This window comes from Gorilla gorilla, chromosome 1 (genome assembly GCF_029281585.2).
Source record: "Gorilla gorilla gorilla isolate KB3781 chromosome 1, NHGRI_mGorGor1-v2.1_pri, whole genome shotgun sequence".
NCBI lineage: Eukaryota > Metazoa > Chordata > Mammalia > Primates > Hominidae > Gorilla > Gorilla gorilla.
In genome coordinates, this window is record NC_073224.2 from 205,740,614 (window position 1) to 205,758,155 (window position 17,542).

Consider the following 17,542-nt stretch of genomic DNA (forward strand, 5'->3'; position numbering starts at 1 on the left):
GAGACTGTTCTAAAAAGTTTATTGGAAGCTCTTTGTAAAAGGACATTAATCATAGGGTAATTTTCACTGGTACCTCCAAATGCCTTGAGGAAATTCAGCTTCCCTAGAGGACCTTCCAAACCTCTGCTTCTTGGTTAAAGCCTAGCTGCTGGCATTGAGGAGTGTATGTGTATTTCACTTGATTCCGATTTTCCATCTGGGGCCTCATCTCCACAGTCCTTATGCATGGTCTGTACCTTTCTCCTGAGAAAATGCCTCCTGTCTCCTACAGAATTAGCCATGGCCTTTGGCTTTGTGGGGCCAGGTTGCTTTCACCTCTTCCTAGCCCCACCTTCCATGGAGTCTAGCACCTGGCACCTCCAATTCCAGGACCATCAGGGCTCTGCAGGAGAAATGGCTAGCTTCTTGTTGATATTTCCTTTAGCAGGCATTTCCATGTGATCTTCCTCTGTTCTGCTAAGTAATTTACCTTTCCTCCATCCCATTTCTGCCTTTGTATATGGGATGGGATTGCCAACTTCTCCGAGTTTTATTGAGGATAGAGTTCATACAGGTTTACTTGTTCTCCTTGTTATTTGGGGGTAAGTTTCAAGAGAAGAGGAAAAGAAACATCTTTACTCCACCATCTTAAAGCCACAAGTCTATGTTAAATAGACGAAGTTTATATTAAGTCTACATTATCTTTTAATCCTCAAAATTCAAAGTTTATATTAAGTCTGCATTATCTTTTAATCCTCACAACTCTTAATATGGCCAATCATGGAAAAGAGGTTCAGAGAAGTTAAGTTCTGTGCCCTAAGTCATAGTTGGAAAGCAGCTAAGAAGCCAAGTCTGGCCAAAGGCAAACCCATAATTTTTCTTTTACTGTCTCCTGTTTCCCAACATGCTGAGATCAAGGGAGGGTGGCAAATTATAGTCTAGCCTGGATCAATACCTAGAAGTACAATATAAGAAAGACCTTTGGGACAGACTGTTAACCAAGGCTATCAAGAAGAAACAAGAAATGCCCAAAGTAGGGTCCAGCATTGGGGAAGGGAGTTGAAGGACTTCCAGGGAATCCTAGACTTAGGCCATGAAGAATGTAAGAAGGGATAAGTCTTGAGGGAACTTGGGAGAGAAATTGGTTTCCAGGGACCCAGAAAGAAAGACCAGTGAGGCCGATGGGGTTACACTGTGAGAGCAAAAGAAATGCTCCTGTGGGCACTGGACTTAGGCCCACCCTGAGACACTGGTGACTTCCAGACCCCCAGTCTCTCATTGCTATCTTGATTAGGACTCCTAATGTTCCCCAGACTGTCTCTTGCTGACCTCAGCCAGGGTGGGGTTCAAATTCCAGGTGAATAACCAACCAGGTTGGTAATAGAGCAGGTCAGAACTGAGAATGCTGGTCCAACCTGGATGTGCATAGAGTATCTTTACATTGTGCATAGTGCAAACAGTATCCTTACATTAATTCCTGTTTACACATGCCACATGGGTTTCATTTCATAGACCAACTCTGATCAGCGACAGCTGCCTGGGGCACCACAGGAAGAATGACTCTGTGGCTTTGTCCAAGCTCAGGGGGATAGAATGACAGAGCTGATTAGCGATGTCTGCCAAGGGGGTGCAACAGAAGAGTTAAAGAATGTGTGCTGTCACAGATCCAGGCTGTCTCCTCTTCCCAGACTCATGTCCTCCATCAATGTGATCAAGTTGCTCTCAATGTCCTTATTCGAGTCATTGGTAAGAGTTGAACAAGACAGGTCTAAGGACGCCACCATTAGGTGCAGTTTTGACATTGACCTCTATCTTGGTACTGATGTACAATCATTGGATATAGTCTGCCACATTTAGCATCAATTTTGAAATTGTTTTCCAGGCTACATTTTCCAATCGTTTGTCCAAAAGAGACTTTTTATGGAAAACTTCCACTTGGGATAGGACAGAGTGCATTCCGTTTATGATGTCCCTTCCTGAGATGCATACACTGGGATGTTGAGAGGCGAGTGGATCACAGGGGAAAAGAGATAAGCCCTCTCACTTATGATCCCTGAGGTCCAATATTTAGATAGCAGCACTCTGAGGACTCCAGCCTGTGGTCTCCTTTCATGCCCTGAGTAAACGCTGAGTCTCGTGGGGAAAATGAGGGGTAAAGATTACGCAGAACACCACAAAAATAAACAGGCACACTCCATTTCAAGCAGCTCATACTTTTATCATAAAATACAAACTTTCTAAAATTAAGTGTCTTACTTCTAATTTACCAACAAAAACAAAAACAAAAATCACTCATGTTAGCTAAATACAGATGCATAAGTGGTTGAGCAAGCAAGTATGAATATGAGGGTCATGTGTGTGTGTGTGTGTGTGTGTGTGTAGCTTGTGCCATGTGTGAGGAGGGCTATTTTTGTGTCAGTGTTGGCCAATAGATGAATCTGGTCTTGCTGTTTTGTCTGTGACCTGGTCAGAACCTTGCTTTTCCAAACTTCATACCAAGCTTTTGCAGAATCCAAAAATCAGAGCCCCTAGTCCTGATCCAAGGGCTAAGGGAGGAGAAGGGAGAAGAGGAGATCTAAAAGTTTATGCCATTCCCACTGGAGGAAAAATAGGGGCTGTGCATCAAGGGCCCTCCGGATGTCGAGCCGAACCTGGAAGAGAGGGAGGGTGGATGCCATGATGAGATTCCTAATGTTATCGGAGAGAATTAGAAAAATATATATATTAATTTTATGGTTGTCAGAAACAGTGAAGACCATGACAGGCTTGGAGGGCAAAGGCTTTGGCATAAGAAAGGCTTTGGCCCTGGGAAAGTAAAATATTAAAATAATACAATTAGAGGACAATCAAGCGCTTCTCCTTATGCTTACTTGGATCAGGAAGTCCCTGGGAGCCTGTAAAGATTGTTTCAATGGAGCCTACACTCTCTCCCTGCCTGAGACCCATAGAACAGGGACCCTCTCTGGACCTAAGCATCTTACCTGTATTCCTGTGACCACTCTACCTGCCTTAGAGGACCAGACATGTCCCTCAGGAAAATCTACAACATCAGAGAACTTAGAGGCAAGTCCAGCATAAGGTCTTCGGGGCTGGACAATCCCAGAGTCCCTCCTCCCCTTCCAGCACTAAGCTAAATCAGGCCCTTCACTCCATCCCTGACTCAGAAATAAGCATTGAGACATCACTGAGTGCCTAGGGCTTTGCTAGACCCTCAGGGAAGGAAGAGTTAAGACGTGAGCCTCACCGTCTAAGAGCAGAAATGCACACGCCTCTCCTTTTCTCCCTGGCACACTCCTATCCATACTTCAAAATAGAGTTCAAAAGCCATCCCCTCTGTGAAGACTTCCCTGACCTCTCCAGATGGAATCATTTACTCATACTTCTGGAATCCTACTGTAATTTCTTCACCCATCTGCTCAGATACTTTGAATGAATGGGAACAGAACTCAATACAAATTACAGTAGAGCAAATGGCTAGATTTAATCTAATCCTGAGATTCTCAATCACTTTTCAGCTGGCCAGATGCATATTATAGAAGAGATTCACATTCATGGTACCCTTCTATGAATTGATGAAACAAAAAGCGGGGGCAGAGGAGGGAAGAAGCAATGGAAATAGACCACGGCATTCATTTGTAGTGCCTCAGCAGCTAACTCTGTCTCTTGCTCACTGAGTCTCCATGGGCAAGTTAGGCTGGGTTGTCTCACTAGCTTCTCACTAAAATAAGTGTCAAGAGAGCAGAGACTTTACCTATTTCATATCATGTGCCCAGGACCTGACACAATGTGGGTGCCTCATAAGCAATCCATGCCAGCGGTAACCCCACCTCTGTTTCTCTCTTTCAGAAATCATATTGGAAGATCATTCAGAAATTGTAATGATGTTATTATAGGGATACCCTGCATTCCACTCTGACTTACAAAATAAAGGCTGTAACCCATACTTCAGTATTTAACAATTATCAGTAATCAACAATGATCATGACACAGCTCATATCTGATTGGCACACATGCAGCTAGGTCCTCCAGGTTGAGAACTTCTGATCAGATCAACGGCCACCGGCATGATCTAGACAGTATGTAGGCTAGAGGGCCAGGAAGAGGAGCAATCTGTGTGGACGAGAGTTAACAAGTAATGCTTCCTGGAGGATGAGGAGCTTGAGTTGCCTGTTAAGTAGGATGAACATATGTCCTGGTTTGCCTGGGCCGGCCTCTATGTTGGTATTTCTGGTATAATTATTTTATAGTTTCATTTATTTGAAACAGAGTCTTACTCTGTCACCCAGGCTGGAGTGCAGTGGCATGATCTTGACTCACCACAATCTCTGCTTCCCAGGTCCAAGCGATTCCTGTGCCTCATTCTCCCCAGTAGTTGGGACTACATGTGTGCACCATCACACCCGGCTAATTTTTTGTATTTTTGGTAGAGATGGGGTTTCACTGTGTTGGCCAGGCTGGTCTCAAACTCCTGACCTCAGGTGATCCACCTGCCTTGGCCTCCCAAAGTGCTGGGAATACAGTTGTGAGCCACCGAGTCTGGCCTGATATAATTATTATCTGTACTCCTTTTAACTCTCAAATTTATTATTGCTTGGAAGATAAATTGTATGGTTATCCCACCCTGATGAATGTGTGCAAATTGACTTGGCAGAGGGGAGGGCTCTACTTCTCCTTCCCTGAGGACATGGAAGCCTCTCACTCCTTCCTCTCCCCTTCACACAGTTTTGTCTCTTGATTCCAACTTTTCTGCTGACCTTCCTTGTCTTCCACGCTGAACTCTCTGCTTAGGCCCATGCATCCTCCCCAGCCAGGTGCAGCCTCACCTTGATCTTGTTCCATCAGCACCTCGCGTCACCACCCCAACACCAGCACTTTGTTCAGGAAACACTTTCTTCACTTGGCTTCCTGCACTCCACTTTCCCATTTTTTTCCCCACCTCACTAGATAGTCCTACTTATTAACAGAATCTTTGCTGGTTCCTCCACATCTCCGCAGCCTCTACATGCTGGAAGTCTCAAGGCTCAGCCCTTGGATCTCTTCTCTTCTCTATACTTGTGTATTTTGGGCCATCTCATCCCATCCCATCCCATGCCTTGAAATATCATGTATATGCAAATGGATCCCAAATGTATTACCAGCCCCAACCTCTCCCCTGAGTTCCAGACTCCTATATGCACCTACCTATCCATAGCTCCACCCATCTGTATAATGACATTCTCAATTTTCACATGTCTAAGACTGACTCTTGGTAAACAGATCCTTGCTGTAGTCATCATGACCTTAGTCGTTTTTTGTTTTTTGTTTGTTTGTTTGTTTTGTTTTGTTTTTGAGATGGAGTCTTGCTCTGTCACCCAGGCTGGAGTACAAAGGCATGATCTCGGCTCACTGCAACCTCTGCCTCCCTGGCTCAAGCAATTCTCCTGCCTCAGCCTCGCGAGTAGCTGGGATTATAGGCACCCACGATTATGCCCAGCTAATTTGTGTATTTTTAGTAGAGATGGGGTTTTACCATCTTGGCCAGGCTGGTCTCGAACTCCTGACCTCAAGTGATCCACCCACCTCGGTCTCCCAAAGTGCTGGGATTACAGGCGTGAGCCACTGTGCCTGGCCCAATGACCTTAGTGTTTTGGCATTGCTGCTGCTCCAGTTGCACAAGTCAAAAACCAAGGAATTTGTTTGACTTTTCCCTTTCCCTCATCACACATTCAAACATCATCACATCCCACCAATTCTACCAAGAAAATAACACATCACAGATCTTTTCACCTGCCCCCTTTCCCAGGGTCACTGCCTTTATCCATCCCACCAATGCCTCTTGCTCAACTATAAAGCTCTAGCCTACTCCCCTGCCTCAGCTCTTACCCTTGTAGTCCATTCTTCAGACATTGACCAATGTGATCTGTTTTATATAGAAGATTAGAACATGTCCTCATCAATTTAAAAGCCTACATGGTTTTCCACTGCTCCTGAAACAAGACTTCTAGCCATGCCTACCAGGCCCTGTCTAGTCTGGCCCTGGCTACCTCTTATTTTAATTCCATGCACTCCCTCCCTCACTGTTTGTGCTGCAGCCACAGGTTCCCACCTCGGAGCCCTTGCACTTTCTATTATTTCTGCCCAGAGGCTCATCCCCGAAATGTATGTGTGGTTCATTCTCTCATCTCATTTAGATCTTGGCTCAAGAGGCTGCCCTTGATTCTTCTCCCCACCCCAACCCATATCCTGAGGACCTGGCCTTGCATACTTGCCTGTTTATCTCCTTATTGTCCATTTCTCCTAGAATGAAAGCTCCTTAAGAGAAGGAAAACCTTTTTCTCATTCACTTCATTATCCCTGGTGTCTACAACAGTGCCAGGCACATACAAGGTGCTGGATCAATATTTTTTGAATGAACAGATCATCCCCTCTGGGTACTCAGGCTTGCACCCCTTACATTATTTTTCTGACCTCATGGTCCTGGTCTCCCCAGCCTCTCAGAACGCCAATCCACCCTGCTCCTTCTCACCTTCCTCTTTGCCTCCACTGTCTCTGGCTTTCCCCAGGCTGTCTCTCACTTCTCAGGCTGCTCCTTCCTTGGGCTGCCTTCCCACTCCTCCAACCTCTGCAGACGTGTGGAGACCAGGTCTCAACCTTCTGGTCTCACAGCTCCCGGTCGGTGGTTCCGGAAAGCTGACTGAGGAGACATTGAGACCACCCTCCCTCCCAGACACAGCCAGGGCTATCTCCTACAGCAAGTCTATCTTCCCAGAGCCCAGAGTCACAGCACAGAATGTGGGAAGTTGGCCAACCTGTAGGGGGCTTGTCTGGGTCTCTATTCTCAACTCCAGGGGTTGATAATCTGTCCCATAGGCCCCTAGAGCCACCTCTAGACCACACCCTATCCTGCTTCCTCTTTCTCTTACTTCCAGCCCATCAATTCACTCTGATGTGCATAAATCTTCCCTGGATCCCCAGGCCTAGCAGCCCAAAGCCTTTCATAATCCAGTCTCAACCTCCCTTTTCCAATCCTATTTTCCACCTTTTTCAGACACAAATCTAATGCTTCAGCCAGACTCCTTTATTCCCCAGGCCTCAGCTTGCCACTTGCTTTCCCATCTGAGGGCGTTGCTCCTCCTGCCTGGAATGCCCTCCTCCCAGTGCTGCCCACTGGAACCTCCCCCGCTGCAGGGATTGTGCCTCTGTCCTCGGGCCACTTTGATGGTTTTCACTTTGCCAGGGCGCTAATATTGTTGTGCCCACATTTCATCTGCTCTCAGTTCTCTGAAGGGAAGAAGCATGTCCTATTCATCTATAGGTCCCCTGCAGGCTAAATTCAAATTAACCACCTGTGTTAACACAGCGTTTCCCAGGGTGTGTTAGGTAGAACACACCATGATATACTCTACAAGAGAAAGGAAGAGAAAGGGAGGGAGAGAGGAAAAGAGGGAGGGAGAGAGGAAAAGAGGGAAGGAGGGAGGAAAGAAGGAAGGAAGGAAGGAAGGATGGAAGGAAGGAAATATTTTTTTTAAAAGGATGTGGATGCTGGGCACGGTGGCTCATGGCTGTAATCCCAGCACTTTGGGAGGCCAAGGCAGGCACATGACCTGAGGTCAGGAGTTTAAGACCAGCCTGGCCAACATGGTGAAACCCCGTCTCTACTAAAAATACAAAAATTAGCTGGGTGTGGTGGTGGACGCCTGTAATCCCAGCTACTCGGAAGGCTGAGGTGAGATAATCGCTTGAACCTGGGAGGCGGAGATTGCAGTGAGCTGAGATCACGCCATTGCACTCCAGCCTGGGCAACAAGGGTGAAACTCCATCTCAAAAAAATAATATTAATAAAATAAAAAAATAAAAGGGTGTGGATTTCATGTTTAAATAATACTATCGACCACCTTCTTGAACATTCTCCATGCACCCTAGGAAATTAAATGATCTGAGAATTCCAACAGTTAAGAAATCTGTTTATCTCTGTTTCCCACAGCTTTTCCCAAACAGATCTGACTACTGAAACCACTTGCTGCATTTATCCCTTCCAACAAGCTATTTGGAGAAAATACTGATTGAAAGGATGAGAGTTTGGGGACATGGGTTGGCACTGCAGGGAAGGTTCTGTGATGGGGAGGTGGAAGGATGGGAATCACTGTCAGGCTGGGAAGGTTGGCCTTAATCCTATAAAGTGAGTTTCTCAAACCCAGGCACCCATTCCCCAGGGTGTGCCCGGGAGACCGGGATTCCCAGGAATGACAGGGCACCACCTGCCCCTTGGAGCATCCATATTAGTGGAAGATTTGGTGGGTGGGAATGAATGGCTATGTATTATTATATTAAAACAAACACAAATTTATGACTCAACAGCATGCACAATTTGAGTAGAATTTTCAGCCAGAATGTTGAGTTTGTGCTGGCTGTTTGCTGTTAAGCCTTCAGACTGTCCCAGGAAGTAGGAGCTCTTTGCCTCTGCAGTTTGGGGAACTTGGTGGAAAAGTGTGGGCAGCCCTGATAAGCAGTCGAAGGCTCTTCTGCAGGGCCCATCACAAAGTCAATGGGATGTTCGGGAGATTAGCCTGGCAAGGAGATCAGGGTGCGGACAGTGAGAGGTGAGAGCTCTAAGGAGATTAGCTGGCCATGTCCTGTTGTAACCAAGCACATGGGCAAAGGCAAATGCATCATTGCACCAACTGCCCCTGCCTATGGAGTAGGGTATCCATATGTTATGGACCGTGCAGTTGCATTTCTGCAACCAGACCTGAAATGCACCTACAAAAGGGGCCCACCAGGCCCCAGACCCTCTTCATCTCTGCACCAGGTCCCTCCAGGACCCACACAACCACCAGCCACAGGTACAGGGCCCATCCCACCCCACAGCCATGGAACACACATACCAAGAAAGTGCTGGTAAGCCCACCCAACTTGCCCCCATTCCCACCAGCTTTCTGGATACCCTTAGGCTCCCAGTGTGGGCTGACTCACCCATATCCTTGGGGAAAGAGGTACTGCGGTCCATCTCCTGCCATTGGGGGAGGGTCTCGGGGGTTGGCAGACATCTTTGGAGGTGTCCTCTGAGGGTAGGGATAATTGGGCTGGACAAAAGGGATGTAGCTCAGCAGTGGGGTGTAGGAAGAGTGGAAGATCTGCTGTCCCATCTGCTGTGGGTTGTATGGCGTCACCTGCACGTCACAGAGAAGAGAGGGGTGAGGTCACCATTTCCCAGCCCAACTCTAACCCCAGCCACCTGCCCCCAGTCTCAGCCCCTGTGCCCCTCAGTCACTGTTGGGTACACAGAAGGCAACATGTTGGAATGGAGAAAGCCTAGGGCTCAACTTATGTAGTGAGCCTGGCAAGTTACCTAATTTATCTGAGCCTCAGTTTCCCCATCTGCAAAATGGGAAAACACTATCTACGTTGTTAGTGGGGATAGAGTCAGGTGATACAAGTAGAGAGACAGGCATATAGTAAATAGCAAATCAATATTATTTCCATTCTCTTCCCTGTTTGCCTAGCTTTTCCCTCTGTCAATAACCATCTCAAAAGCTCCTTGTTTATTTTTAAGGCTTTCATTATCCCCAAAAAGCTGTTGTGATTTACACAGCTCTGGCTTCTATCTCTCTTGAGATCCTTTCAACAGATTCCAAGTCCGAGACAGCCCTACCCAGTGGAAAGTCCTGAGATGGCAGCAGTGTCCTACATCTGTGCCGTGTGACATGGAAGCCACCGGCCACACACAACAATTGAGCATTTGAAATGTGGCTCATGGGCATGAGGAACTGAGTTTTGAATTATACTTAATTTTAGCTAATTTAAATAGCTACACATAGCTGGTGGCTGCCATAGTAGACAGTGTGAGTCTAGGAGGAAGGGCAAAAAAAGGCAATGGAGTTGAGCACAAACTCTAGGGAAATACAGGAATTCAGTGGTGCTTCTGAGATTGCCCATGATGAACTCCGACCTAGAACTGGGGCTCCCACCATCTTGCTGTGACAAGGCAGAGACCTCATCCATCTTGTTGACCACTATCTCCCCAGCCCTAAGACAGTGCCTGGGACACAGTCACTGCTTAACAAATATATGTTAAATGAATGAATGCAAGAAAGGAAGAGAGAGGAAAGCAAAGACGGGCAGAAGGAAGGAGGGAGGAAAGAAAAGACCACTAAGGCATCTGCTTGAATACCTAAATGATGGGGGCTCGTTACCTTATGAGCACTACATTCCACTACTGACAGCTCCAAATATCAGAAAACCTTTTCTCATACGGAGCTGATGTCTATCCTCTTGTGTACTGAGGGGAGTATCAGTTAGAATTTGAAGAAACTTCTGGATTTCCACTTTAATAGCAAGTCTGGGGTCCAAGTGCTCAGGAATCAGGCACTCTGACAGCCATCTCTCACCCCATACACCCTTATCTAAAAAAAAATCCACAAAGGGGGCTGGGTGCATTGGCTCACGCCTGTAACCGAGCACTTTGGGAGGATGAGGTGGGCGGATCACAAGGTCAGGAGTTTGAGACCAGCCTGGCCAATATGGTGAAACCCTGTCTCTACCAAAAATACAACCATTAGTCAGGCGTGGTGGTACATGCCTGTAGTCCCAGCTACTCGGGAGGCTGAGGCAGGAGAATTGCTTGAACCTAGGAGGTGGAGGTTGCAGTGAGCCAAGATTGTGCCACTGCACTCCAGCCTGGGCAACAGAGCGAGACTCCATCAAAAAAAAAAAAAAAAAAATCCACAAAGGCTAGCACTCATTGACTGCTTAAAATGTGCCCGGCCCTTCATATGGATGCTGTCGTTAAAACTCCAGAAAGCCCTGTGAGGTAGGGCCATTATTATTTCCAGTTTGGAAGCAGGAAATCTGAGGTTCAGAGAAGTGAAGCAACTTTCTCAGTGTTTCCAGCGTCTGAGCTGTGGTCAGAACCCCAGCAGGGTAAGCCCGGAGCCCATACCTTGTTTCTCACTAGCCTCTCTATGCTGTGTCCTCTTTGGAAACCTGAGTCCTCCCTCCCGGTCCTCCCCAACGTTCTCCAGTGGAGATGTGGGGCCTGGTGATGCTGGGTGCAGGCACCAAATCCCAAGGTGATGAGCTAAAGGTCAGAACATGCCAAGAGCACCTCGCAGGTCAGATGGGAGTCATGACCCTATGGGTCAGCATGGCAGAAAGTACCCCTGTCCTCATGGGGGAGGAAGTGCCTGGACCTGGGAGGGGATTGAAGTGGAGGAGGCAGGTCCTAGAGTTCATACAGTGTTATAAAAAATGTGCCCCTGATTCCATGTATCTGATGAAACTATAAAGTAGAGCTTTGTATCCTGCTCTGGACCCATCTCCAAATATAATCCTCACTGACAAAAGCAATGGAACAGTGTGCCCAGAATGCCGCATTTATATAAAAATGTTTATATAAATAGATATCACCGGGAAAATATGTAAAAAACCATTAAACAGTGATTGCCTCCAAGTTTTAAAATTTTTTACCATGTTTTTATATTACTTTTTTCAAATACATGCACATGCATGCATGCATACACATACACATAATTATCTAAAAATATTCTCTCTGGAGCCAGGTGGACGATATTCCTGTTCAAGGGGTGGAGGCAATAGGGCTGAGGTTCCCTGACCCAGATCATCTCTCATCCCAGCTTCATCTCAGGATGCAAGGGTTCCTGCTGCTGAGAAATCAGTGCTGGCCCAGGTAACAAGGCTCCCTACCCCTGCAGGCTCTTCCCTACCCTCCTGAACATTCTAACACATTTCAGGCCAGAGGTGCAGTTTGCACGGAGGGTGGGGCTCCCTGGGGAGACAGGAGAGGCAGAGGCTGTATGAGTTGGAGTGTGGGGGTGTCCACATTTGTGTGGAGGAGCAAGGCCAGCCTGGGGCTATGGCAGGCTGGGTGTTGGTGCCCTCTGCTCCTCCATTCTAAGCTCCTTTCCTCACACCCCCATCCCTGCCCCAAGACTCAATACCCCTCAATGTGCTTCTGTATCTATTTGTGTCCCTGTGCCTGCACACAGGCTCCTGCAGCTTGGTGGCATGTGTACAACTATACCTGTGTTTGTATCTGCGTGTGTGTGTGTGTGTGTGTGTGTGTGTGTGTGTGTGTGTGTGTGTGTGTTTGCATTTCTCTTTCTGCTGCTTTATTTTCAGGCAGTATTATTGTGCATCTAGGTACAAGATGTAGTAAAGCGTGGTCATTGGAGCGCCAGCCTGCCAAAGGTCAAACCTCAATTATTGTCCCACAGATATTTATCCTGACCTACCCATGAAAGTAGTGTTGCCAGATTTAGCAAATAAAAATACAGGACACCCAGTTACATTCAAATTTCAGATAACTAATACATACTTTTAGCATAAGTATATCCTGTGCAATATTTGGGACATACTTACACTACACATTTTTTCCTTGTTTATCTGAAATTCAAATTTAACCAGGTGTCCTGGACTTTAACTGGCAACCCTACATGAGAAGAATATGACTCCTCAGTCTCACTGATGCTGAGCAAAGCCATGTCGTTTGCGTTGGCCAGTGGAAGGTGGGTGGAAGTTCCCACGGACAGGTCTGAGTTGAGGATTTCAGAGGCATCACGTGTTTCTGCTTGCCCTGTTGGGCTCTTGCCATCCACCGTGGAAAGAGCAAGAGGTACTGAATCTTCAGCAGAGGCCCAGGAGAGGCACGTGGAACCCACCTATACCTGATCCACAGCCCAGCTCAGCCAGCCCACAGACCCGAGCAAGAAATTAATATTCATTGTTGAAAGTCCCCGAGATGTGGAGGTTATGTATTGCTACAGCAACACCTAATTTGTATGTTCCCAAGTAACTTTATTACTTTGGGCAAGTTACTTACTTAATCTCTCTGTGCTTGGATTTCCTCATCTATAACCTACCTCACAGGGTAATTTTGAAGGCTAAATTAGTTAGTGCAGACACAGTCCTTACGGACAGGCCCAGCACACAGGAAGGGCTCCATTAAGTGCCCAGTGTTGTCACATACGGACATCGATTTGTGTTTTCCACACACATGCCGGTATGTGAGTCTGTACTCCAGAGCCAATGGTGGGCCAGGTGTCTGGTCACCAGCTGGAAAAGGAGGAGGGAGCAGATGCACCCTCTGACCCAAAGGCCTTCATGGACCCAGGACAGAGGAGGAGAGATCGTCTACTCACCTGTTGGGAGTAACAACCCAGCTGGGGGTGCAAAGCCTGCTGATAGGGCATCCTCGCTGCCTGCTGTGGGTACAGGCCCTGGGGAGAAACAGAGGCTCAGTATGGCCAGGCAAGGGGTTTCCTGCCAGAAGGCAGCAGCTACCCAGCTCAGTCCCCAGACAGGACTGAGTTTGTCCCATCACATTGCTGACCAGACCCATGGGCTGTCTGAGGCCAGCTGGAACCAGGCCAGGAGAAGCAGGACTCACACCACACAGGAAGCCCCTCTTAGGCAGCCTTCACGGCCTTTCTGATGAGTGTGGGAGACAGGAGCTTCAGGAGCCTGACTGCCTCCTGAGTCCCAGATCTGTGTTTTAGTGGCTGTGTGACCTTGGGCAAATCACATCTCTGAGCCTCTTTTTCCTTCTCTAAAAAATTGCATGTGCTCAGGCCTGCAAAGCCTATGAAGGTAGCCACATTATCTTTGTTGCTGTCCACACAGCTTTTCTAAATGCCTTCCCCTAATCCCATATCTGCCCCCTGAAGACACAAGGTGTCTATGCACATCTCTACGTGTGTGTGTTGGTTTGCATCCATGTTAAATACACCTGCATGTGTGTTTACATTTGTGTCTATGCAGCTGTGTATTTCTGTGTACAAATATACAACTGTGAACCCAGGTGTGTTAGTGTTGCTGTGTATCTATGTGCCCATCCATATACCTGTGTCTGTAGCTTACGGAGAGGGGCACTGTGAGGGTGAATGTGTTAATACATCTAAAGAGCTTAGAACAGTGCCCAGCACATAGTAAGGACTCAATGTTCAGTGTGTTTGTCATCCATGACTGCCTCCTCCCTTAAACAGCTTTCTGGCAGTTCAGCCAGATGGGAAATTGACATTTTACTCACAATTCTGTCTTGGGGTGCTCATGTGTCCACACACAGACGTAAGACACACACACACACACACACGCACACACCCCCCGCAGAACTGCTGCTGTGGCAGTGGTCGGTTCTAGTCTCAGACTCTGCCTCCACCTGTCAATCCCGAGTTTTCCCTTAAGATGAGGCTCAAAACCGAAAGTACCCCTCAGCCCAGGACATCTTCTCAGAAGATTTGCTGCCCGAGAGGCTGCCTCCATTCTCGGCTCAGCTTGTGCCAATGACCAAAGTGTTGATGATGGCTGACCCTACACCCTTGAGGGTTCCCTCATGGCCTGTGGACTTTCTGATATGGAGTCTGCAAGTAGGTCTCCCTGCTCTCCTCCTGCTCCATCTTCCAGGTCCCCAAGAGTGTACCTCCTCTCAGAGCCCCTCCTTGCTCTCTGCTCCCACGCAGGGGACACTCCTGACATTCCCGTGCTCAGGCCCCTCCCTCTTTTGTCCACTCCTTCACCTGAAACCACTCACCTGCTCCCCTTTACTCCAAGCCCTACAGCCCAGGGCAGCCTCTCTCTCCTGTTATGACCACTGCCTGGTCCCTGCAACCCCAGCCTCTGCCTGAACCTGGACAGAGCAGTCAGACTGATGGGGTTGCCTTACCTGTTCTTAGCCCCCCGTGAGCTCCAAGGCCACTAGGCAGGTTGCTAAGTGTCCCTCCTCTGTTTCGCCCCCTCCTCTGATCCCTGTTAGCACTCATCTCTGCTTTCTACAGGCAGTCGTGCGCCTGCCTGTTTCTGTTTCTATGTGTGTGCATCAAACATGCATGTATATCGTTTGTGTGCAACTGTGTGTGTGCACGGCATCATACACAAAGATCTCTGCTGGGAGCATTCCATGTCACCATTTTTGAGACTCATCGTGCCCTCTTAGAGGGTGACCAGAGCTATGCCCCCAGACTGCAGAGCCTAAGTTGCAGCAGCTGAGCTTCCCTATGGGAATCTTTCATCTTCCCTCTGCCTCTTTTTCATCATCTTCTCCCTCAGGTACAGCACTGAGCAGTCTCCAGAATGCCCAGCATGGGCCATGCCATCCACCCCTCACAGGAGCCCATACAGTAGGGACAGCAGAGGGCTTAAGCTGGTGGCTCTGGTCCTCCTGGGAGCACCAGGGAGGAAGGTGCCCCTTGCTTTCTACAGCCAACTTCCCCAGCCTCCACCATCCCACACCTGCTTGTGCCAGGCTGCCCTAGGCTCTGTGGATGGCAAACAGCTGCCCACCACTGCTCAGTCCCAGGGCGGATTCTCAGAAGATGGTGCCACACTCATGAGTTAGAAAACACTGCATGACTTCAACAACATTCCTAGTTGTTAGAATTGCAAGTTTGTAACATCACAGGCAAGGGTAAATAAACATTCACTGTTGTTTGCTTAAGCCATGGCCCCTTCCCACACACCCTCCCTCCTTAATTGGGAGCAGAGTTCCTTTATGCCAAGTAGCCCAGGAGCCTCTGAAGCTCCTCGGTGTTGGGGACTTTGTCTTCCACATCTCTGAGTCCTCCCACCACAGAGCTCTGAGTAAATTGGATTTGGGACCTTATCTTTATTCCCAATGCTAAGCAGGGAAAAGACCAGGCTAGACTGTTCCCCATTTCTCCTCTCTGTCCCCTCAAGGTCTGTGGAGCTCTCTGACCCCATTTCCTTGGAAGATTGAGGCTGAATAATAATAAAAACCAACATCTGTGTCACAGCTTAAATTTTACAGAGTCTTTACCCTTCCATGGACTCAATTAATCCTTACAACCATATCAGTAGCTGCTGCTGCTGCTGCTGCTGCAATTATTATGAACCCATTTCACAAATGAGGAACCATGGCTCTGAGCAGCTAACCAGCCTAAGGCCTAACTTGGAAGCAGCAGAACCTTTAAAGTCAAGTCTACTGATTTCAAAACCTGCCTGCTATTATCTCAGGCCCCTTGATCAGCTATTTTGAAGCTGGACAGCATTGTGAGATCACAGAAGCTGGGAGAAGGTAAATTATGCTGTCATTCCTTATTACCTGGGAGGACCAATGCCTTCCACAGCCAACTTCAGCTGGGCCCATTCAGTGCTTAAACTGTCTCAAAGAACCCAGCAGGCCTTACCAGCCAGGGTCCTTCTGCTGCTTCTGCTCAGAAGCCCAGGAACCTCATAGTCAGCCCTATGATGCTAAAGACAGAGGACTGTCATGCTCAGAAAATGATATGTCCAAATCTCACCCACTCCAAAAAGTCAGAAGAAATTAACATAGCAAAGAGATGCTATCTCCACTTAATAAAGCAAACCATTGCAAATTAGTTTTACATGGTGAGCTCTGTGAGGGCATTTTAGAGTGAATCGGCTTGTACTAAATGAATTATGCAGTTGTTTCCCCTTTAGAGGTGGAGATGCATAGAGCTGATCTCTGGTTTATTACTGAACTTGCATTAGACTCCAAGCTTTTCTTAGTCATCATTTTTTTTTTTTTAGAGACAGGGTTTCACTATATTGTTCAGGCTAGTCTTGAACTCCTGAGCTCAAGCAATTCTCCTATCTCAGCCTCTGGTGTAGGCTGGGACTCCAGGCACATGCCACCACACCTGACTTTAGTCATCTTTGAATCCCTCCACCTAGAACAATGCTCAGCCTCTAGTAGGCTTGTAGGGAGAAACGGTTTTCAAAATTACTTAAATTAATGAGTAAATAAATACATAGAAATGAGTAAATCGTGAGTAGGTGAGTAAATGAATAGTGAATAGGCACACAAAAATGAAAGGGTAGAATCATATTGGTAAAGGAGTCAGCAAATCAATGAACAGGACATTTCAAGACCTGTGTAAGGACAATAGACTACTGATATGAACAGGTCCGCGACAATAGACTACTAATATGAAACTGGTCCACTTCAGCTTCCTTCTTAGGTCACCTTTCATCACAACCTCTCACCTCCACAGTGGGGTGTGAGCTTTCCCTCCCTGGGGAGGGGACGGGTACTTGTTCTCTTTAGCAAACACACACACAAACAAAAAGCTTGAAAACAAAACAGAGAGAGACTTTGCTAAGTTCCTTTAAGATTCAGAAACTAAGCCTGGTGGACCAGCTTGAAGAGTCTTTATATGCAGAAGAGCCAATCCCCTTTCCCCATAGGACATAAGGTTTGTGCTGTTTTGAAAGGGAAAGAATGACATAGGGTTCCTAGGGGTGGAGAGGGGGGAAGGGACGTAGCAACAGGACAAGCCGAGTTGGAAGTATTTCCTTCTCTGCTTTCTCACTTCAGGCTGTGCTGGGCCAGGCTGGGGCAGCAAATTGCCAAGGTCCTGGGTGCACAAATTTGAGTTCCTGCCCTTCCGCATACAATGACATACAATTCTGGAGAGAAGCCAGTACGAGGAACAGAAGACAGAAATCTTAGGCATGGAGAATCTTTCCTGAAAAAATTGAGTTCTACCTAAAGGGACTATTTAAGTTATTGGATTGGGCTAAGGCTTAAACCAGAGTGGACATTTATTTAATTTTTCCCTCCTTCTACCCAGTGGGCGGCAGCTCTTAAGGG

At 47.4% G+C, this 17,542-nt stretch overlaps 1 protein-coding gene across 2 annotated transcripts in view; it reads right to left on the reverse strand.

Moving 5' to 3' along the window:
- Positions 1-2,172: 2,172 nt before the first annotated feature.
- Positions 2,173-17,542, reverse strand: part of C1H1orf94 (chromosome 1 C1orf94 homolog) — a 42,260-nt gene continuing 26,890 nt past the window's right edge. The window contains exons 5-8 of one of the 2 annotated variants that reach the window (XM_055355368.2): positions 13,116-13,193; positions 8,932-9,128; positions 6,485-6,580; positions 2,173-2,630 (exon numbers count right to left, since the gene is read on the reverse strand). In XM_055355368.2, the coding sequence (XP_055211343.2) occupies positions 2,555-2,630; positions 6,485-6,580; positions 8,932-9,128; positions 13,116-13,193 (447 nt within the window). In that variant the 3' untranslated portion in view covers positions 2,173-2,554. The remainder of the gene's footprint in view (positions 2,631-6,484; positions 6,581-8,931; positions 9,129-13,115; positions 13,194-17,542) is intronic. The other variant, XM_004025413.5, reaches the window with a different exon arrangement.